The sequence below is a fragment of the Myripristis murdjan genome, chromosome 16 (genome assembly GCF_902150065.1).
Source record: "Myripristis murdjan chromosome 16, fMyrMur1.1, whole genome shotgun sequence".
NCBI lineage: Eukaryota > Metazoa > Chordata > Actinopteri > Holocentriformes > Holocentridae > Myripristis > Myripristis murdjan.
In genome coordinates this window covers 14,000,440-14,025,101 of record NC_043995.1, presented here as the reverse complement: position 1 = coordinate 14,025,101, position 24,662 = coordinate 14,000,440, and the positions used below count along the sequence as shown (strand labels likewise).

General features: G+C 41.9%; 1 protein-coding gene across 3 annotated transcripts in view; it reads right to left on the bottom strand.

The window, feature by feature from the left end:
• Positions 1 to 24,662, bottom strand: part of LOC115373244 (PC3-like endoprotease variant B) — a 173,905-nt gene that overhangs the window by 13,264 nt on the left and 135,979 nt on the right. For all 3 annotated transcript variants that reach the window (XM_030071531.1, XM_030071532.1, XM_030071533.1), the window contains 4 exons: positions 15,920 to 16,030; positions 15,408 to 15,501; positions 13,656 to 13,841; positions 1 to 124 (listed from right to left, as the gene is read on the bottom strand). In XM_030071531.1, the coding sequence (XP_029927391.1) occupies positions 1 to 124; positions 13,656 to 13,841; positions 15,408 to 15,501; positions 15,920 to 16,030 (515 nt within the window). The remainder of the gene's footprint in view (positions 125 to 13,655; positions 13,842 to 15,407; positions 15,502 to 15,919; positions 16,031 to 24,662) is intronic.

Here is a 24,662-nt window from a genome sequence, read left to right as displayed (position 1 = left end):
CATGTGTGGTCCTGTGTGGGTGGTAGGTGCCATAGAGGATGAGTGTAACACTGAGCAAGGCTCCGGCTGCCTCCTCTCCCTCCTGCCTCACACAGCTCCTCACCGTCCCTCTGTGGTCTGTCACCTGGAAAACATCGGAGTGGACAGCAACTCACCAAAACTCCTAAAGAATATGGAAAAGTCCCTGCACCCAATAAAAAAAAAAAAAAAAAAAAATGGAATAAAGTTCAAGGCACAAAGTCGAGCATTAACTGATGACTGATTATTTGGTTATTATTTGATTAATGTAATAAATTATTACGTGCAATTCATCAAGCTATCAGCTTAGAGGGAACATTGGGTCTGCACGGTCCCCCGGGCCCCAATTTATCTAACGTTTGAGAGTAGGAACATGGTCCAAACTACCAAAAACTGTGAAAAGTCCCACTTTCACAATAAATGGTGGTGAGATGCTGACACGTGCACACGGTACATTTACCATGAGTGGGGGGGATTTCATTTTCTTTGTGTTCATCAGATGATCTAGATACATAGATCTTTGATCATGTGATGAATCTTCTCCAGAAGAAATTCAAGACATTGTCATAAACTGAATTCACAAGTCACGGCTTCTTGAAACTGTAATGTCACACATTCTCAACGAGCGGGCTGACAATGTGCAGGGAGCTTCATCATCTCTCATATTCAACTCTGAGCTGCAGCTATTTTTAGTCCTAGTCAAACTTTCAGGGAGATTCCTTAGAGTGACTGTGCAGCGATTTACAAATAAATGCAAGCTCTGATTTGAAATGTTTTTAGATTTGGCTTCCATTCCTGGGCAGTTTTGTTAGATTTTTGCCCTCCATTATAAATAACAACTAGAAAAAACTAAAACTATGACAAAAAAAGATCAAATATGGACTTGCTTTGGCTAAAGTATGGAGAGCACCAAACCTTGTCATACCCAGATGGCACCCAGTCAGAACGAAACTGGTCAAAAAAGCCACAGAATACACTCCCCATATCTGACAGAGCTGTTCCCCCATATGCCTGTGAGTGTGTGTATCCAAGTGTGAGAGAGACAGACAGGCTGGTGTGTACGTGTGCACACCGAGCAGACCAGAGGCCAGGCATGGCGGCCCCCAGCTGAGCGCTGCATTGATTTGTTGTTGGTAAACAAACAGCTGGATGCTACAGGTGGATCGATACCCCTCGCATGCCTTCCAGCCTCCCAGCATGCCTTTCTGCTGGGTTCTCTCCTGTCGTGTGGAAAACTTGTGACTACAATTTTCATGTTTCCTCATTATTTTTTTACTTGAACTGAATTAAATGGTTTGTGTTCCAAATGCTGTGTATCCACTTTAAAACATGAATGCGACCTTAATTTTATTTGTCAACTTTAAATAAGTTACAGTCATCTTCCAAAGTGCAACTGTGTTGTAAACACAGAGCGTAGCTTGGCTGATAAATTTGATAGCGTTCCACAATGAATTATACATGTATACCAGCAAATCATTTTCTGAGAGGTTTCCAGTTTTATAACCAGTGGGCTTTTGATTTTGGGAATGATCATCAACGCTTTACACTTTAATGTTATCAGGGATGTATATCCTTACTCTCAACATCAAGAAAACAAAGAACTCATAATTGATTTCAGGAAGAAGCGGGATGTCCGTTCACCACTGCACCTCAATGGGGAGAGGGTGGAGAGGGTGACCAGCTTCAAATTCCTGGGCGCACACCTTTCAGAGGAACTCTCATGGACGACAAACACCACGGCGATAGTCAAAAAGGCACAAAAGCAGTTATACTTTCTGCGGACGTTCAGGAAGGCAAACCTGTCACAACAGCCTCTGGTGTCGCTGCTCCATTGAGAGTGTCCTCACACACGGCATCCTTGTGTGGTATGGTAGCTGCTCTGGAGCAGATAAAGTCTCTGCAGAGAATCAGAAAAACTGCACAGAACACCAAACACCAACAGCTACCTGCCTTGGACGACCTCTTCACCTCTGGGTGCCTGCAGCAAACTCGTAACATCCTAAAGACTCATTGCATCCTGCTCATCACCTGTTTGAACTGATGCCCTCAAAAAACACTACAGGTCCATCAAAACACGCACCACAAGATTCATAAACAGGCTCTACCCCAAAGCCATTACCATACTGAACTCTGAACTGCAGCAAACCCACTAAAACACATTACAGTTCTTTTCCTAAGTGCAATAACTTATTTTATGTGCAATAATATGCATGAGCACTTTTTTTTATCCCATCTTAATTGCTTTTGATGGCAACGAGTGTATGAAGTGTATCTACAATTGCATAGAATGTGAGTTGAATGGAGACATTTATTTATTTATTTTTAATACCATTTATTACTAATTTATATATATGACCCCTGTCCTTGAGTGCACCTGAATTTCATTGTATGTTTGTATAATGACAAAGAAATCTGAATCTAAAATTTGGAAAAATTAAGCTGTTAAAAAACAGCTCTTGCTGAGGTATCTTGCATTTCTGGGTCCATTTTATTTGGTGTTTTGGTGGTGTATTTATATTATTTCTGTGGTTAACTGGACAAACAGACGATATGATGTCACATCAAGATATTTACAGTGCAGCTACAATGGAGTTTAAAATGGCTCTGCTATCTAAAACATCAGTGGTAAAAATCAGGCTTTAGTGTCCCTCAGAGTGAAAGAACAAGGGCTTCTTTTCCAGAGCTGCTGTTTTGTTCCAGTGTGTATCCATGATCCTGCACACGGAAAAATAAAGGTGGAACCGGAAATGGTTCTTCAAACTGATGTAATACGAGAATCTTTTCCGGTTCCTTTAATGAACCATTTCTTTAAATAGGTAAAAGGTGCCTAAAGGAGCCATAAAAACAGTCCCATGAGAAACCAGTCTTCAAAGAAACCAGAGGAAATAAAGCTGCATGGAAATGATAGTTAATTCTTCTTCAAGGAAGCTGTAGAGATACCAATTTCTAAACCACCTGCATGCCAAGCCCTCTCCATATTACTTTTTTTTTTTTTTCAATCAGTAACACTGTTGACATTTTGCTTTTTATAGTGCTATCACTGTCCTCTGGTTTGGAGGATGTTAAACAGCATTCTGGGAAATGTAGGAAATTACTACAATCAAAGCTGACGAAGGCAGGTTGAGGGAGAGTGGGTTCACCAAAAATAAGCAAATTACAGCATTTCATCACTAAACAGCTCATTGAACATCACAAATTGATGATACCTAATAGGGTGAAAATATCTGAGATGGGACATTTCCTTTAATGACTCATGGGCGACATTTCAACACAATGAAAATGGGAAATATTGCCTCTAATAGAGATTGCGGTTGACAATGGCTAACAGAGGAGCAAATACATAATGATTAAATACTGTTGTCATAATTGTTGCCAAAATATTGCCAGTGTGTGTTATGACTTTACAATCAATATAAAATTTTATATACCAGTAAAATGCCTTGGGTCTAATGTTTGTATGTATATGTAATACACATGACTATAATTTGCCTCTCTATCATCGCAATCAAATTTCTGGCTAGTGATACATTTGCTAAGTTGTGATAAAAGTAATAAATAAAAAGTAAAAGAGATTCAACAGTCTTACTCAAAAAGACACTAGCCATGGATTATCAGCTTCGTCAAACTTTTGTCCCTCGTGTGTCTAATGCATGATAAATACAGTATATTGCTATAAGGAACAATTGACAGCATGTGATCACTGTTATTTGGTAGTTTATGTTCCAGTTTAAGTGATCTTGTTTGGTCATAATGTCAACAATAAAAACCGACACACGCTGGCTCTGTGTAATAGGATCTCAGTTATGATTCAGTTGTGAAAATTAAGAAGTGATAGACCAGTTGTTATACGAGTGGCGAGATGAAAAATGACACTACACTACAGCAGCATAAAAAGTGTGAGAACTACAAGCAGAAACAGAGCCAGGGGTATAAAGGAGGGAGAAATTAAACTGACTTTTAGACAAAAGAGAGACAAAGAAAATGAAAGGATTAGCAGAAGCAGAGGAACAGAGGGGAGAGGGGAGGGATTTCAAAGCCAGGGAGAGAAACTATAGAGAGAAAAAGGAGAGGTGGGGGGATTAGAGATGGGGAGAGAGAGATTGTGGCTGGCTGAGAAAATACTGAGCAGGGGAGGGATAGATGGCAGGATATTGAAAAGGGTGAGTGTCAGGGAGAGGAAAGTGAGACCCGCTGATAGAGGGTGAGCCTCAGAAGCAAAAAAAGAATATAAAAAGAGACAGAAAGATGGAGAGGTACAGGCAGACAGAAAGGCAGGGGGAAAGAGGAGGAAACAGACAGAGACAGAGAACAACTGGAGAGGGGGAGGATGATAGACAAAGTGTGACAGAGGGAAGGAAACAACTAAGAGAGAAGATAAAGAAAAAGGAAGACAGAAAAGAGGATAGTCTAACCCGGAGAGAGGACAGAGTACATCACGGAGATAGACGGGGAGACAGAGATGTACAAGAAGAAAAGCACACAGAATCAGAGCAAATAAAAAAGACAGATTTTATGTCTCTCAAGAAACCGCATATTTCCAAAATGTCAACTTTTAAGACATTTTTTTAACCTTTTTTTTAAAGCGCTGTGCTGTTTTTTTTTTTTTTTTTTTTTTTTTTTCCAGGGATGCCCTGATTCTCATTCATGCAGTTACACACCTGAGACTTTCCCAGATAGAAACACACTCTTCTTCTACTGCTGGAAACTAAGCGGAGGAGTTCGGAGCATGATGCCTTGCTCAAAGGCAGTATGAGTCAAAAACACGCTTCTTTAACATCTAAGCTACATTGAGGAATTGCTGCTTAGTTTCCCATGGACATCGAGACATTTTATGCAATGAGCAGTGAACTATGTATGCCTACAGTTTGGTTTACATCATGAGACATATTCCTATTTTCTGCAAGAGGGGGCCAGGTGCCAGCTGCCAGTTTGCCAAAAAAAAGAAAAAAAGAAAAAAAAAAGAGGTAAATCAACACCTCAGGAAGTGATATACAAACAAATTTCTTCTTATTTTTGTTCGTATCCAGAATTTGTTCTCACTTTGTTAGTACCCATTGATTTCTGGGGTTCACTGATGTTTTATTATTTTGGCTTTTCTCTTGAGTAAGAGAAGATTTTACCAGTGGTTGAGAGCACTCTTACCTAGAAAAGAAATAGCTTTCTCATTGTCAAAGTCCAAAAATCGGCTGTCCACATGGAAACATACATTTTAAAATTGAAGAACATAAAAATAGCATTAAATGAATACCAATGCATGATCACATTTGCATTATTTTATGTTGTAGAGTAAATAAAATGATTAGATTAAAATAAGAATACCCAAATGCAGGCATTTTTATACTGATTGAAGTTACAGCAAAGGCCTGTACACAAGACAGGTATTAAAAATAGCTCTATGTATAAATGAATTTTAGAGTGTTTATACAGAAGAGATATGCCTCTGCTGGTGTCGGGGCTTCAGAAACTGTCCTGTCGTCACCATGGAGCACACAGCTTGGGCAATGTGTTTTTTTTTTTTTTGTTTTTTTTTAATCATTTTCATTTGATTCCAGAGACTGTGCGTCCCTCTGTTGAGATGACTCTCACAGCATCATCAATCTTTTGCTACTGGCACTTTCTTAACTTTCCTTTAAGTTAATTTAACAATACTTCAGTTTAGTTCAGTTCAGACCTTTATTGTCCCAAGAAGGGAAATTTGACTCCAGTTCTTGGGCTTGTGTCTTGCATTTTGCACATGGAATGACAGTTGCCCTCACACAATGTTTAAGGGGCGTTACCATCAGAGGTGGCAAAAGTACACACATTCTTTACTCCAGCAAAAGTCAAAATTGCAGGCTTTAAAATGTAAAAGTAAAAATGTAACCTTTTGAAGGACATTTCTACAGTGCGACAACTGACTGTTTCTATTAATTATTAATGTGGTGATGGCATAAGTGCAAAGCACACTGAACCTCATGTCATATTAATACAATTTGAAGACTACATCACACAAGACGACATCACATTCACTAGATGCCATTTCTCCTTGGTCGAGTGTCCCTCTTTTGTTTGTTTCATCTTGTTAGGTCTGTCGTTGAACAATGCAAAATAAAAAATAATCAGTAATTTCCCTTGAGTGCATAATAACTAAAGTAATGAGGTTGTTTGGAAAACGTAAGGAGCAGAAAGTACAGATATTTGTGTTAAAATGGAGAGAATAAAAGTAAAAATTTGCCAGAAAAATAAATACTCAAGTAAAGCACAGATACCTGAAAAATCGACAATAGTACAATAACTAAGTATTTGTACTTCATTACTTCCCCCCTCTGTTTACCACATGCTGATAACAAATACTCAGACACATGCCTCCAGTTCACAAACAGGTGGGACTCATCATGCAGCACACCTGGGTAAAAGCAGATTTGGATGGCTAAGAATGTTTGGCGCATCTGGAGTTGACTTCTCTTATATTTTCTCAACAGAAAAATTAATAGTAGATATGAGAAAAGAATTCAGAGAATGTTCAGAGAATCTGGACCATTGTTACTTTTTGTTTTTCTTAATTTCTCAGCATCTCTGGAGATCATGCCTGCGTTGGTCCTGCGGTGCACTTTTCAATCAAACGGTGTGCCTGGCAGTATTGGGGATAATTTGCTAAGAAATGGGTTGTAGTATTCAGATTACTATTTTTGCGATAACTAACAACCTAACACTTGTTTTTAAACTTAAGTATCATGTTCGTATTTACTTTTTCAAGTAAGCAAGCCATTACAATGCACCATTATTTGTCCTGATTGTTTTGTTGGTCCAAAAATCAAATGAAGTTTACTGCTGATTCTATTCTATCTGTGTTTAGCTCAGCAAACAAACACTAAGATGAGATGAAAACAGCCTGAACACTGTGGAAGTATTCCCACTATTCTGAACTTGTAGGTGAAAAGAACACCTGTCACTCCCCTTATTATCCTGCAGAGTTAATTACTGGCTGTAGCAATACACCGCTATGAAGTACACTGCCTATAATGTTAAAATATAGGCAGCGAGAATAATGGCCAAGCGCAAGGCATCACAAACAGTAGATAACAATATAACTTAACAAGTCACACGTACACACGCTGTGTGCCTCACAGGAGAAAAAACAATCACAGTAACCACTCTCAGCTGGGTTTGATGTATAAGTGGTAAAGCTATGTCATCCAGCTCTGTGAAACAAGCACAAGCAAGACATCCACTTTCAAAGTAAAATGCATCCATTCCATCTTGGTAGCAAAGTGCAAACGACTAACGCAGCAGTGGTGAGTACATTTCTGCATCAGAGTGATTCTACAAGCAAGTCAGTGCATTCATTAGGTGGTTTCAGTGATTTACAAGGTTCTGTAAATGCATTGTGAAAACGATACACCAGCGCCTTGACATTAAGAAGAAAACGTACCTTTAAATACTTAAGTATTTGTAAAAGCAAGTATTGCAGTACTTTAATGCAAGTAAAAATTTGACTGACCAACTTTCACTTGTAGAGGAGAACTATTTGAGCAGGTGTGTCCACACTTTGACTCAAGTAATGGGGTTGTGAACGTTTTCCACCACTGATTACCGTGACCCCCGACTGCTCAGACTATGTTTGTCCCAGGTGTGAATGTGAAACAGGGAGTTGCTGGAAAAGAGCACAGAGCTCCGTTGAGTTTTATGGGATAAATAAAGATTTGTGGGGAAAAAAAGAAGCTGCGAGCGGCTGCCTGAATTGGAGAGGGGAGGCAGCATCAGATGGGAGGGGAGGAGGAGTCTTGCTGGGTCTACATATGTAAAGCAGCAGGGAAGCAGCAGTGTGTCAGACTGAGGCTCTGGCCCAACCTGAGCTCCTCCCTGCTCCCTCCACCACATCAATCATCCAAAACAGGGCCATGATGGCCACGCCGCATGCTGCGACACACACACACACACACACACAAACACAAACCATACACACAGGGTTGCACAGACATGCACATTGTAGCATGTGCAGCACACAGACAAACACACCAAAATACTACACACTGATACACAAGATACATGTACAAGTACGCACACACACACACACACACACACACACACACACACACACACACACACACACAGACACACACATTCACATGCGTGCGCACACACACACAGAAACACAGAAACATACACTGGGTGGACTTGTGCAAATCTGCATACAGCAACAAATGCACACATTCACTGCAATGCGCACACATACACACACAGGAAACACACATGCGTGCAAACACAACACAATGACACATATAATAATACACTTACACAAATACACATATCACATGGCATGCGCGCACACGCACACACACACACACACACACACACACACACACAATTTCCTGCCTCTCACACACTAGGCAGACAAACAGAAATAGCTATCCTGTGCCCACAGGGTGCCCTCGCCCCCGACCATCTGTGACGGGTGCCAACACACAGTGGGTGATATTTACATGGAGACCCACACTCCCCCCCCAACACACACACACACACACACACAGACAAAAGTGTAAGAAATACCCACAAAGGGCCGCTTGGATCGCTTGATCTCCCGAAACTCATTAAACATGTAAATATATGCAAATATATGCACCTCTAGAAATCCACCTTGGGCCAGAGTGAGGGAGTGTGTGTATGTGTATATTTGTGGGTGAGAGTACACATTTGTGAAAATGTGTGTGTGTGTGTGTGTGTGTGTGTGTGTGTGTGTGTGTGTCTTTCCACAGTAGCACCTACCTACACTTTGATAGCATGTCTGCCAACTGTATCTGCGCTGTGTGAGCTTCTGTAGATATATGTATCTATCTATCTATCTATCTATCTATCTATCTATCTATCTATATATATATACTTTTACTTTTAAACTTTACTTTACTTGTTTTTACACCTGTTAATGAGGATTTGTGGTTCAGTTACAGTAACATTTCAACTTTTCCCAAATACAAGTTAACACATTATTATATTTTAGCTTCATTAATATTATAGCAAAAAAATAAAAAATAAAAATAAAATAAATAGATCCTTATTTTTGCTATCACAGTCTTTAAACTCTAATTGTTTGTTTGTTTGTTTGATTTCTTGACTGATTGACAGATTAATGAACTGTACCATGTCCCTCTTGGTTTTAGAAAGCTTAAATGAGAAGTAGCGTAAAAGCTGTAACAAACTACGTATAGTATGTGTGAAAAGTTAGTATAATTTTAATATAATTTTAACTACTGATGTAATATCTGCCAGATGTTGCAATAACTTGTGAAAATGTGACAAAATGTCCCACAACTGATGTAATACAGCTGATACTGTAATCATTTATTTCCTGATAATGTAGCTGATAAAGATTTCACTGATGTATTTTTGGAGGATGATACTGATGTCAATATTTTTGGGTCAAAGCAGCTGATATTTTGCGCTGGTATGCAGCATATTCAAACTTGACAATCTTTTGAAAAGTAAAGTAAAGAAAAGTAAAGTAAAAAATGTATGTATTCAGATTGCATCAAAATTTTATTTTTGTAAGAACAACAGCATTTAGACCATTGTGTGACACTAAAACTCTTCACTAAAACTCATTATAATAAGAATAAGAATAAGAATAAAACTTGTTTTGTACATTTGTGTGGAATCTTATCAAAATGGCTAAAATCAATTCAGGTTAGGCTCATAGACAGTGTAACACTGATCGATTCTGGAGTAAATACAGCGTGCACAAAATCAAACTGCATCATATCCATCATATCAGAGGTGGACGACACTGACTAGATCAGATCTGATGTTTGCTGGGAGACAAATATTGTCATGTTATCAGCTGCTACGAGGTGCGTTTTGGTTTCTAAAATCTGTTGGGGAGATGAAAGAGATGGAGGAGGAGGAAGAGAAGGGGGTCCAGATGTGGCACCAGGGATTATGATGGTAAATATATGATCTGTCAGTCATAGCCAGTGGATGGGTGGAGGGAGGGTGCCAGCCACAGCGCTGCAGGCTAAATACTGCTATTATATTTCTAGAGCAGCACTAGTTGTGGTTGGCTTGAGCCCCAAAGTCCTCTGGGAATCAGGCATGTCTCTGCTCAAAGCTCGGCCTTACTGCCACCCCGTCATGGCAAAGGAACACACACACACACACACACACACACACACACACGCTCCCAGTGGGCATGACAGCATGGAGCCAGGTGGGGTGGAAGGGAGGGCACTGTATGAGTGTGTTTGTGTGTTTTTAGGTGTGTGCGTGTATATGAAATTTTGGTGTGAGCAATATGATGATTCCCCCTTTCCCATTCCTCTTTGAACACCCTTTGTGTTATACAGCATAAGGAAATAAAAAAAAAAAAAAAGAAAGAAATACTGTCTGCTCTTTTTCTCCAGGTTAAAAAAATACACTGACTGTATTACACTCTCATACACTGACACCAAACCAGCACATATGCAAAACAAATAGCCTAAACTGCCATATTTCCATTTTCTATGCAGTGTTACCTCTGCTGTACACTGCATGAGGGCAGAAGTGCTTGAATTAACTGAGAGAGAGAGAGAGAGACAATGGGAAAGACAGAGACAGAGGGGGGCTGAGAGCAAGAAGAAGTAAGAAAGAGATGAGGGGATTAGAGAGAGGATGAGAGAACTAGAGACAGTGTAGGAGAGAAAGTCTGTGTGTATGTGTGTGTGAGAGGTTGAGAGAGCGATGGAGATCACAACACACAATGATCACTAATATACCTGATAAGCTCTTAGTGGCTTTCGAATGATTTGTAATGACTACACGTAGAGTGGCACAGTTACAACAGCTATTGATGATCATATAGCCTACTGTTGTTTTTCCAACCAAATAATCTTCTCTACATGTTCTGAATGCACTCTGTGTTTTTGGTTCTTGGAAAACACGCTCCTGGTTTAGCAATATTGTCTTTGATAAACAGTAAAATCACTGAAGCAAGGGAGGAACCATGCACACATGGTGGTGGAGCAAGCACAGTGACAGTAGACATGGAAAGAGAGAGAGAGAGAGAGAGAGAGAGAGAGGGAGAGGGAGAGAGGGAGGTTGGTTTTCAGCCCTGCAGTCTACTCTCCTTCACAGTGCTGGAAGGTCAGCCGAGCCTTGAGCCTTAGCACTCGCTTCCTTTTCACTTCAGCTCTGCTTTTATTTCCACCGCCACCACCGCCATGGCACTCTTTGACAATTGTCATCATGACAAATCAATACAGGCTCTCTACAGACCGTCCCCGTCTTCCTCCTCCCACATGCCGCTGCAACTGCTGCCCTTGAGTTTTTAAACACTGATCCAGTAGATAGTCCAGTTAAAGTCTTTTCCCTACAGGGCCGGCACTTTCTGTTTTGCCCTTCTCTCTTTTGTTCTTCTGCTCCTTCTTTTTGTTGCAGTCCCATCCACCCTCTTTTTCTTTCTGTGTAACAGTTTGGTGATTTTAACTGGCGTGACTGTTTATCAGAAACAGTTTCATTGAAGCATGCAAAATGGCAAAAACTATTTAGCGAGATGGACAAGATTTTGTTCCTGGGGAGATGTTTGTTGTTAATTTAGTAAAACATCTACATTGTACTGTGGGAGACAATAGAAGTGAAAGTAAAACCTATGATTAAAACAGCCATTTTTATACATGATGTGATTGGGATTATTTCAAGTCAATTAAACTGATGTGAAACCAAACTATTTCTTATTTTGCTAGAGACTTTTGAAAAACCCTTACAAAACCCTGGAATCACCTCATGCCACCCCACTTTGAGAACTTTTGGTTTATGCTTTCATACCATGTTGAGATGACACAATATTTGGTTTAAAAACAAATGATGTTACATACTCATCAATATCTGTAACAACGTATTACAGTCTCTGAAAGCGAGAATACGTACTTATGCAAATCCTTCAAAAGCCAGAAAGTGTGTATCGGACACTGCAGAAAGGTTGTGTGTGTGTTTGTGTGTGTTCCTCTCTGCCACTCTAATTTCCCAGTGCCCCCCCCCCTCTCTGTTCGTATTTGCTCTGACTTTACTCCTGAAGCTTTAAGTGCCATAACACTCCGTCTTATTCACAGCGCCCTGCATCAGTGAGTGTGCATGTGTACGTGCATGCCTCGTGCCAATTTACAGTAAGGCTGATGCTGAGCGTTAACTGCTATGTGCGCGCTTGTGTGCACTTATTAGCAGTGTGCTATGGCATGCCGAGCATCAGATGCGAGTGTTAATTCGTGTTGCCAGCGTCGCGGTGACTCGTCTCGGCCCTCCGGTAATGAGCAGCTACTCTGTTATGTGGCTTGGTTCTCGGTGTTTCCTCTCCGTCTCTGCGACGCGCTGGGCCTTGGTAATTGGTCACAGAGGGGACAGTAAATCTGCACGAGGATATGGGAGAGAGAGACAGAGCGACACAGACGGACAGAGAGAGAGGGCAAAAGAGAGAGGGTGCGTGTGGGGATAGAGAACGGGGGTGGGTGGTGTGTGTCTTTCATCTCCACAGCTTTTTCTCTATAAACCTCCAACTGTTTACAAGGACTGATGCCGAATAACACACACACATACACACATACACACACACGCACACACACACACACACACACACACACACACACACATTGAATCCACCCCCCCCGCCCCGCTGCTACCACCTCCACCGCTACCACCCACACATATATACAGTAAATGACCTCAGTGAGCTACTGTCTGTGAGTATGGATTCTAATCAGACGTCGGCAGTATTGTGTCTGTCAAACCCAGCCAAGGTTACTTAACCTTCCAGTCTTAATTTCCCTTCCATTTTAGCTCCTTCCTCCATATCAAACATCAGCAGATCTATAAAAAAAAAAGAAGGAGAAGAAGAAGAGCGTGGGGAGGAAAATGAAGATTGCCATGCTTGGCTGAAGCCGGGAGATGAAAGTAGAGGATGATTCACATTGCCGAGGCAAAATGAACTGAACCAAGCTGTGCTGTGCTGTGCTAAACGGAGCTGTGCTGGTCTGGGCTATTTTTAAACACCTATACAGCGGAGCTACTGGAAAAGGACAATGTGAACCAGAGCGAATCATTGCTATATCATGAGAGGGTAAGTGAAATACAGCAGGCCCACTAGGAGATTGTGTGAAAATGAGGATATGTGCTGAGGAGCTGCGCATCTTTCCACATCTGCTTTTTAATCTACTCACACATCAAGAATTTCACTTCATGTGTTGGCAGAAAGTAGCACTTTGAAAGTGCAGGTGTCTTAGTAACTGCACAAATGAAGCCATCGTGGAGGCCATCATTTCCAGGTTGAACTCAAATCAACTTTATCTATAAAAGGGCTTTACAGAACACAAACCCAGTGTGCACCAAAGTGCTTTTTCTTGTTTTGCAAGGAAAAGGAGACACAACAAAGGCAGAAGTTCCACTAAACTACATCTGTACCACATCAAGAATTTACCAAGCATTTTACATTGGACTGGAGCTGTTTTCAGGTGAAAATTCAGTCCTGAAGAAAGATGAAGATAAATGAAAGATAAAAGAAGATAAACAAGTGAAGCACCATCACTGATGGGAATATTTAATTTCTGTTTTATGGCTAGTGCACAGTGGAGAGTGACCAATGCGTGAGAGGACAGGATGTGAGCCTGTAATGCTGCAAGTAAAACGGTTTGGGTTCTCACCTGGAGGCTCCAGAGGCCTTGTGGCTGCTCCCCCCAGCAGTGGACCGTCATCAGGGTCCAGTTCTTCAAGCCAGCGCCCGAGGCATCATTGGGCCGGGTGTCCAGCAGCAGTGACATGGTGCCGGATGGAGACTGCAGGCTTATAGAGAGGTCGCCGCGACACACAGCACTGATGCTCACCCTCACCTGGTGGGAGACGGGTGGCAAGGGAAGAAAAATGAGGAGGATGTGAATGAGGAGAGGAATAGAGGGATGTGGACAGAGACGAGGAAGGAGAACAGAGGGGAACAAGAAAAAGAGGAAAACAAAGCAAGAGGAAACACTTCCCCTGGCAGTGATGCAGTCACCCATCTCGCCTAACTGGAAACAAATATGTCACTCTGTTTTTGTTTATTGTGTGGAAGAGGAGAGATCACCCAATGGATTGGATTTTTTCAAAGAAGCTTGAGTCACTAGTTATTAATTTTTTTCAAACTTTTGGTACAAAGATGCTGAAACTCCATGCAATTCAGCATTCATTCATGTTTTGTCAAAATCAAGTCATTAGTATCTATATTGCACCCTTGCAACAATGCATCAATTAAAAATGCTGCAATGCAGTGCTTAGTTACATAGTTTCCCCAAGTTTTGTAAAAATCCGATAAGCGGTGACTTGACATATTGTGTGTGACAGATGGATGGACAAACCATTGAACGGCCAGACAATGATCCATACCTTCCCTCCCAAAATGGGAAAAAAAGAAAAGTACGAATAAAGGAGAAGATCAGAAAGAAGAGACAGAAAAATGGCTAATGGCAATATTAGTTACATGATTTTAAAAAACACATGTAGTTGTCCCCGAGCCCCCTCCCCAAGTGAACGCTCTCCCTGTCCTTGTTCGTCTCAAGCAGCACATCTGGTGTGACAATGGCACATTGCGGAGAGAGCGGCCGAGCTGCAAAAAGACTGACAGCCTGCTCCTGTTTACGGCGCGTTGCCACGGCAACACGTCCATCAATCACACCTCACAGCGATGGCCTGACCCACGCTTTCTGCTGAGGAGGAGAGCCGCAAAGATGAAGCCTTTTCAATTTACATGCTGACACACTCCCGCTCTCTCCCGGCTGTTTCATGAGCGCACACACACACAAACACACACACATTCATTCAAATGTGCACATACATACAGACGTATATGTATGAATGCACACACAGCCAAACATAAGTACATCTGAATGTATGTGCATTTACCCAAGCAAACACACAGACATGCCATTTTTCTTCAAATGACACAGCCAACACTTTACACATCACAGTTAGATCCTTTTGTATTCCAGATAAAACATATAACAAGAAGAATAATAAGAACCTGGAACACCTGGTGGATCCTGTTTGTGTGAAATGCTCAGGCTTCCATAATAGTTGGCAGAGGTATATTCAGCATGTAAGAAACAACAGAAACAAAAAATCTTCAGAAACTATATAAGGGTGAACAATGTCGTCTAATAGTATAAAATAGTTTCAAATATCATTTTTTCTTTATTGTATGTAGTGGCAAAAGCAGTGGGAAATATCAATGAGAAAGAGGAGCTAATTCGTTCAAAATGTTCAAAATTTGTATTTATTATTACATCATCACATTTCTTCCATGCAAAACTTCACATTTTCAGTAGCTGCTGCAAAGTGGACCATAGGCATAGCATATCATCACAGATTTTTGAACAATTCCTGTTCATGCTATGTTATACTGCCTTTAAATTCGTCCATCTGACCTGAGCATGCTCCAGAGTGTTGACCTCATCATCTGTCCCACGGCAGCCCTCTGATTGGATGGTCATACTGACCCCTCTTGCTGAAGAAATGATCCTGACCAATAAAACAACAGATCACATCCATCAGTCAACATCTAGCACCCTCTCTCTCTCATGCTGGCACTCTTGCGCTCTCAGAGACACACGCACGCATGCACACACACACACACACACACACTAAGATGTGACAGGAGCTTCAGGTAAAATTAAACTTTATTGATCCCAGTGGGAGGAGTTGTTTTGTTGAAGCGGCAAAAGTAATAGGATACAGCAAGAGAAAAAAAGAAAATGGAATATAAGCACAAAAATAGAATATAAAGTAAGCAATAAAAACGTCAATAAAATAAAAATAATAAAAGCAATAAAAGCAATAAAAATAGAACACAAACAATAGTGGGGCTATTATAAATACATGCAGCCAACAGTTTCAATTTTCTTTCTCAGTAAAGTTAAAAAAAAAAGGCTTTGCCTACCTGGCGGGCTGCAGCTTTACTTCCTGTGTGCACTTCCTGTGCGGAGCCACAGTGTTGAATCGAACGGCCTGCTGCACCATCAGCGCTGCGTCCAGCACTCCGAAGCCATACCTGAAACAAGAGACAAATGCACACTCGTATGTTTATGTGTGCGTGAGACATACATGCATGCCTGTGTGCTTATGTGCTTGTGCAAATGTGTGCTGGAAGCCTTCACGTAGGTGGGCGAGTGTGCTGCATGACCAGCGAAAGTGCTAATGGCTCTGACGTGAGGAGGCAACAAGTCATTTACGAAGATGATGTTGTACTCTGACACAATCGCTTCCAGTTCTGTCCGGGCTGCCGGGGCTGAGAGCCGTTGTTTGCGCTCGCTGTAATTGCCTGGAGGATTGATTCTGAACGATGTGCCATCTCATGGACTGTAATCAAGCCTCATTATTCATTCTTTACCACCCCAGTCTGGGCGTTGGAAACACAATGGCCGGCCCTTAAGCAGCATCGCTGCCTGGTGACTGTATGACCACTACAGTACTTTCTTTCTCTGTCTCTGTCTCACTCTGTCCTCCACTTTACTCCTCCTGCTTCCCCATCTCTTTACATCTCTTTTCAATCTTTCACTCTCATCTCTCCTCTTTGCCCTTTCCCTTTTACAGGGCAGCCTGCTATTTCGTGTTCCCTTCCTCTCTAAATTCTCCCTCATTCGCCTCCATCAAGCTGAATTTCTTGCCTTAAACTCTTTGGCTCTGACTCTCCTCTGGTGCTTCAGTGATGCCGGAATCACAACCCCCCCTCGTCACCGTTTAATTCTCCCTCACTTTTTCTCATTTTCATGCACTTTCTCTCTTTCAATTCCCTCTTGTTAAAATCACAGTCCTTAGACCGGGGTATCGTACCGTAACAACGTTCTCCCTCCTTGTCTCCCCCTGGAAATCCAGAGGGGGTGACAAAGAGCTAATTTCTGCCATTATTACCATATGGACCTTATGCCGTTAATCTGCAATAAGTGAAATTCATTATCCTGATGACGGGGTCTCTTGGAGCAGCAGAGAGAGAGAGAGACAGGAGAAAGGAGAGGAGAGAACTGATCAATAACTCAATCTGCTGCCCTGCATGAGGCTCTGTCTCCTCTGTCTCAGACTGTCAGTGTGTCTGAGGAGGGAAGGCAGAAGCTACAGCCCACACCGTCCTCATTCTAACAGCATGCAGCGCGATCAATGGACACAATCTAATCAGCCACTATCACCACCAATGACTTTTAGCATGCAGGGCCGAGCATAATAGCATTAGGCAGAGGGGTGTGTGGGGTTGTACTGAGGTGTGCTGCTGAAGTTCAAGGTCATTCAGGAGGTTTGTGAATGCTGTAGGAGTTACAGCAAAACACAATTGACAGTAGTTGAATGCAGAAGCCTAGACAAGCGATTGCTAAGACATTAGCTAATGGGGATCCTAATAAAGTATAAAGAAGCTAACCATTTCAAAGGGGTGTAGTCAGAAGCATTAGTTAAGTAAAACTATGGCACTAGCAAAGTCCCTGCATCCAATACCAGTTGCTGATAAAACGTGGTCATATACTAAATTTATGGGGACAAAGTTGAGCAATTACTGAAGACTGACACGATCTTTTTAGTTTTTGGATGCAATAAATTACTTGATTTACCTCACTAAACTCATTTGCAAGGAAGGCTGCTCTTGAATATACACTCAGTGGCCTCTTTATTAGGTCCACCTGTACAATCTAATGCAGTTCAGTGCAACAGCTCTGCCATAAAATCTACCTTTTAAGGAAATTTATGATGTTCAGTTTTTGTTGACATTGTGGAGAATGTGTAAATTTAATTCTATGTTTATTCCTGAGTTTGTAGTTTGCAGAGGTCTTGTACTGGACTACATTATCTATCTATCTATCTATCTATCTATCTATCTATCTATCTATCTATCTATCTATCTATCTATCTATCTATCTATCTATCTATGTGTATAGACAGAGAGTGAGAGAGAGGATGTGTGTGAGAGAGAGAGAGATGTACAGACACAATTTACGGTTTTGTTGTTGTTGTTGTTGTCGTCGTCGTTTTTAAATAGTCTCCTGTGCCCAGATCGAAATTTGGATACACTAATGGCAAGGTATGACAAACACCACACTTGAACATATTTAACTGATGTCCATCAGCTGATCCATCATCAACAACAAAACAAAAAAGACACTGGTGCTGGAAAATGTCATGCTATAATGATTGTGAAATAATATTAAACATAACCAGCTATGCTGATGACATCATTAAGTAAGATTATAATGTGTTACTGCATTAACTAGCAAAAAGTTCTGTATCAGTGTCTTCACATACCAGATTGGTGGTACTGATATGAGCGTCATATCCTAAAGCACTACGGACTAGTAGTTTTTTTTTTGTTGTTGTTCTTTTCCCAGCCTTACTAAGAAAAGAAAAAAAAAATATATGGAATGTTTTATGTATATGTTTGTTTGTTTCATTTGTATGTAAATTTATGAAACAAGGTGCACCATAATCTCATCAGGTCATTTTCTGTTTAGGACAGGCCTACAGTGTAAGTATGGCGTTTCTCTCATGTATTGTCCTTGAGTTATTAGGGCTGATGACATGATGACGTCATGTCCTGCATGACATCTTTCATTGTGATGGTGAGACACAAAAACATAGAAAAACCATGGTGGAAGTGCAGCAGTTTTACTAGGAATATACTGTAGTTTTGATTTTGTAGTCTACAGCTGAAAAAAAAAATAATAACAACACCAGCAGCAACAAACATATCACCTCAGATTTTCCCTAGTGTGGGAAAAAGTCTGGCCTCTCATAAAACAAAAACTGTTGGTGACCGGGTCTCGCCACCCTGCTCCCAGTTAGTGATTAAATATACCCTCCCCACCCTGTTCCCCTTAGCCAGAGCCCTGCACCTATTAAATCCTATAGCTCCTGCAGATCGATCAGGCCTGGCCCCAGCTCCACGGCCATAAACCCGCACAGACATATATCTGATAGAGAAAGCTGCGGGAAACAGGTTTACCCACGATAGAACATGATGAAAATGACAGATTTTATGTCCCCTGCCATGTCAATGAAACACCACCGCTGAGCTGAGCTGCTTTTCAGGGAGATTCCCTGGCCTTTTCAGCCCTCTCATCTGGTCTCAGTGCTAGCTGCAGTAGGAAGGGAGAGAGTGCACATTGCCACATGCAGCAGGTATGCTGTGGTTTCCCCAATCTTAAGAGCGGTTTTCATGTCTATTTTGGTCTGTGATATTGCCTTTGTAGTCCAATCATCTCAATATAAAGAAATAATCATGGCAGAAACAGGAATATTTCTCTATCAAATGTGATTTTTTGGGTTTAGGAAATCTGACTAAATCATGTTTAATATAAAAAACTCTTGAAAATGGGATGAAAGCAACATAATGCAATGCATAGCCAGCAATTAGTCAGAAAAACAGTGTTGTCCAATTTCAACTTGTTCTTTCTCCACCTCCTGCGTGGTCGGAGGGAGGTTGAGCCAAGCCAACTACAGAGTGACAGCCGATCTTCTGTCCACCCAGCACGAAGCATGTTAAACCCCCGACCTCCCGCCTCCACACATCTCAAATCTGCATCCCTCGCATTTTCTCCATCCACTTTCATTCCTCGGTGGCGAATGCCCTTGCAAACCCCGATCCCCCCCTTTCTTTTTATCCATAAGGACGCAGGCCACTCCCCCCACCTCTCCATGGGGCCTCTTTGTAACTGTTGAGGAACCCTTTTCACTTTTGTTCTGCAGGCCTTCCCAGGTCCTTTCTCTGTTGATATTCACACCATCTGCCAGCGGCAGGGGAAGGTGTACACAACCCCAACTAGCACGGAGACGGCGAGATCTTCAGGGTTGAGGACTTTCCTTCTTCGGTGCACATGGCATTAAAAACACAGTTATCACAATGGCCGTGCTGCAACCAAAACATATTTTTCCCAGAATCAGCCACCATCCAAGGACCTAGCCGTGGCGGTTTCACCCCTTGTTTGCAGTGGTACATCCTGCTAAGTCCCCCCCCCCAAACAGAAGTGGCTGTAAAGAATCATTCAAGCCGCACTAAGCAGCTGCCTGCGAGTTAGGTCATTTTCCCAGGAGCTGGAGAGTGGGCATTGGCAGGACCTCAAAAAGAGGGGACACCATCTGTTCAGCGCCTGAAAAGGTTGGTGACACCTTCTGTGGTACCAACAACCTCTAATTAAGTGGCCAGGAATGCAGTAGCAGCTCCCCCGCGTGATTGGTGGGCTTGCCTTACATATCAGGATGGTAATATAGGAGACCCCAGGTCATTTTAGCTCACCTCTCCATCACATCTGATCATAGATGAATGACAGATGAACGTACACACTGTATAAAAAAAACACTTGATCAGGGTGACTTGTCTACACGCAGCCAAGTACAGCACAAAAAATAAATTAATCTATGTTTTGTATCATTTCTTAATAGTCCTTTTTCATCCTTTATGCATCACTTAATTGAATGTTTAAGAGGAGTATAATAAAGCAGCATTAGCCCTATGGTCAATCCTAGTGTGGTGCGCTCCCGTCATATTGCGATGCACTAATTTCATTAACATCAGGACTTAAACGAAATAACAAATAGACTTAACATTCTTCTGATTTCCATCTCTCTTAGAGCCAAATCTGGTGCTCAGAAATGTAACTAATTAGGCTTATTAAGTAATTAAGAGGAGAGGTCTTAATTATATCAGCGCCAGTGGGACCTGCAGGGCCTTGCCTGAAATGCTGTGCCGTGCTGCTCAGCTTTGTTGGTTTTGATGTTACACAATTTTATCCTTTTAAGTGAAGTGTTTCTGGTCTTAAAACTCGTTCTTACAGAGAAGAGGAGCACAAAGATGGTCAAATCTGAGGGGAAAAATGCTTTTAGAACATATTTTTAGGGTGTATTAGGCAAATATCTGTCTGGCTTTAAATTATACAGAAAGAAACAATAAGCAGCATTCAGTGCCATAGTCGAAATGTCAAGTGCATTACCTTGTAAAGAGTTAAAAGTCTAATGAAATATATGGTGGGGAGGTAAATGAGGGGTTTGGCACAAGCATAGACTCAGTCTCAGGAGAATGGGCACCAAACGGCACTCAGTCTCTACAGCCATCAGTCAAAGTAGCAGCCAACTGTCCCCTTCACTTACACAAGGAGACTTCTCTCTGGAAGCCACAATGATCTATTCCCCATGACCTCACTCTTGGTGTCCAACATATTTTGATTTGTAGCTCGAGTGTTATTCAAACACAAATTCAAAAGAGGATGAAATTCAGCGGAGAGCTTTTGTTGGACGCGCACCAAGGTACAGTCCCTTTTAGACGTCTACTGCCCTTGCGGGGGAGAGAGAGAGAGAGAGAGAGAGAGAGAGAGAAAGAGAGAGAGAAAAGGGGGTGAGGGTGTAAAAGATTGAGTGAGTGCTGTGTTAAAAGCTTGGCATAAGAATCCTTTCCAGGTCCCGAATGCTTTCCTTTCACTTGGGACAAAGCGTTACACCGACCCAGGAGCCTTTGTTTGCCCCTTCAAAGGGGCCAGTTTTTGATGCCATATAGCCATATGTGATACAGCAAATAGGAATGTAACTATCAAACACAAAGTCTGATTGGCATGTTTATTGTAAGGTATGACAGCAGCACCTGGTACATGATTTCATGATTTCATCATGGGAGCCACATGGAGTTCACTGGAATTGAATGTTATTTGATATTCCTTCACATTGTTAAGGATCTCAGACCAACTGACCCGCAGTTACAGGGTCATTTCTTCGGCATGTCCCATCATTATTGCTCTTGGGAATTACTTGGGTACAGTAAGGTGTGACATAAATGAATCCAGATGGCATTGCGTAGTTTTATCATTGCACTGCTCAGCCAAGATGAAAAATAAAGAGGTAGGCATCTATTTGGAAATCATTTGGAAAAGAAAAAGAAAAGAAAATCAGATCAAGAGCATTCAAGACCAATGTTCCCTTAAGCTGTGTTTCAACTATGTTATCACACTGACCAAGTCATTAGTCCACTTTGCTCCCAGAATTGCAGTTAATATCAGTGGGTTTGGAAATTTTGCTGACAGATGATATTAATTATTGTTGTAGGACCTGAGCCGTTAACTAATCGTGGCAGCAATGTGAAAACACAATGAGAAAAAGCATGAGGTTGAGAGGGTGTCTCTTTGTCTCTGTGTCTGTCTCTCTCTCTCTGTGTGTGTGTGTGTGTGTGTGTGTGTGTGTGTGTGCATATGAGAGAGAGGGCTGGAACTTTATTTTGAAATTTCTAGTGTTTTTCTACCCCCCTTAGCAAAACATCAAAATTGCTACTCGTGCATGAATTATGCATTAGAGGAGGTTGAGAAGAGCACAGGGTTCCCCTTCCCCTCTCCCTGCCCTCCCCACTCTGTGCCACAGTAGGAGTGGGGTGGGGTGTGGGATGGGGGGTTACAGGCACCCCCCTGCTTGCCTGCTGCACCCCCCCACCGGGAGACACGGCACCCCCTGCAGGAGGTGCAGCGCTCCACTTCCCCTGTCCCTCTGGGCAAGCCGGTGCGTGTCACACACACTCACATAGGCACACATTGCACAGTCAACCCACTTTATCTAGTGACCCATCAATCAAACGCACACATGCAAACACACACATGCAATTAACGTAAACATATTTTCTCTCGTTTATTCAACTGGAGTGTTACAATGCAAAAGAAAAAATAGAAATATTTCAGAATAATATTTCATGTAAACACAAAGTTAGAAGAAGAGTAAAGAGGAGAAGAGAAGAGAAGAGAAGAGAAGCGTTAAAAGCATATGTGACGGCGTATAAAAGACACCGTAGCAGGTGCCTTGTGTTTAGCCAACACTGGTAAATTCAGTTTAAATAACCAATCATGAATTGGGGTTGGGGGTCAATGCCAGCCTGCCCACTTTTCCCAGTGTTTCCACTCTCATCTTATTAAGCCTTCTAATCAACAGGAAGACTTTATTTCTTTCCCGTCTCCAACCCCGCTACACACACACACACACACACACACACACACACACACACACACACACACACACACACACACACACACACACACACACACACAGCTCTACCACTTCCTCTCAATTAGCCAACAATTACCCATATATAGATCCACTCTCCTTTCACAGGAAACACTATCATTGCATAGCTACTCTAATATTAAGTGATGGTGGGATTGTTAGTCTGTGAATGAGGTATATCTTTAATTACCCTGCATTCTCTCTCTCTCTCTCTCTCTCTCTCTCTCTCTCTCTCTCTCTCTCTCCCTCTCTCTCTCTCTCTCTCTCGCTCTTTGTCTCTCTAGTAAAACACACCTATGTAGACCACAGGCTCAGTCTCAGGGTAATTGGCTCAGCAATGAAAAAAGAGGAGGTCTGGATAATTAATTAATCTGTCTGGCTTGGGCAGAGACACAAGACCAGTTTTACAACCCCAGGGGGAGAGAGGGAGAGAGAGAGAGAGAGAGAGAGAGAGAGAGAGAGAGAGAGAGAGAGAGAGAAATACCCACTGCCCTCCAACGATCTATGGCCTTGTGTGAAATGGAAATGGCTTACCAGAATGCATTAGGTGTATGCACTCTCCCTCTCTTGTCACACACACACACACACACACACACACAATCAGCATCCCTCACATCTGTGTAGATAAAATAAACACATACCATATCGCACGCACATGTACACATATGCATGCATGAATACACACACTCACAACTCTAGTTTTCCACACATAAGTGCACACGCATGCACAGTCACATGCTCACATGCACACACACACATGCTCGCTCTCCATATTCATTTGGCTTTTATAGACCTGACAAGGAGTTGCAAGGTTATTGATCTTCAGTCTGTTCGCGGTGGAAGTGAGGATATGCACAACTAACACACAGATGCACCAAACAGAAACAAACCAGCCTGGTTTCCATTGTAGTTTCCAAATAATTTAGGTTCACACTGGATTTATTTTGTCCTGGTGAATCTAGAGCTGGATGAATTCCTACATCTAAAGGTTCTCCTTCCTGTGACACACTTTACTCTGGTCACAGGAATGCTGTAAAGTCATTACACAGCTTAATTTGGTTGCTATTAATTTATGGCAATCTAAGAAATGTTTGCTTATTCTTCTGTTGTGTAGATTTTAAGTCTAGGAGAGTGGAGAGCATCAAGTAAGTAAGATGTAAATGAGCCCAAATGACAACAGATTTGACAGCCTTTTAAGCAGCAAATGTAATAGAATATTGTACTATATTGTGAATACGCACCTCATTAGAAAATGGTGATATGAAGTCCCAGGCTGCTTAAATGCTGCTTAAAAGAAATGAGAGGAAAGGTGCTGGGACTGGTTCTGCGGAGGCAGTTTGTCTGTCAGACTCAGGGTGGGATGAGGAACTTTAGAGGATCCCCCCCTCCCTTTTTTTTTTTTCACTGGGAGTCCATGTTACTGGTTGTCAGATCTAACAACAGGGTACAAATACAGCACATACAACACACACACACACACACACACACACACACACACACACACACACACACACACCACAGCCGAGGAGAAAAGTGGCAGGTACATCACATCAGTGGCAATATAACAGCAGATGGAACTGGCAGGCACACAGAACACCTTGTGCTTTGACATGAACACACATATTCCTCCACGCACTCACCCGCTTGTTCAAACATTACACACACACACACAAACG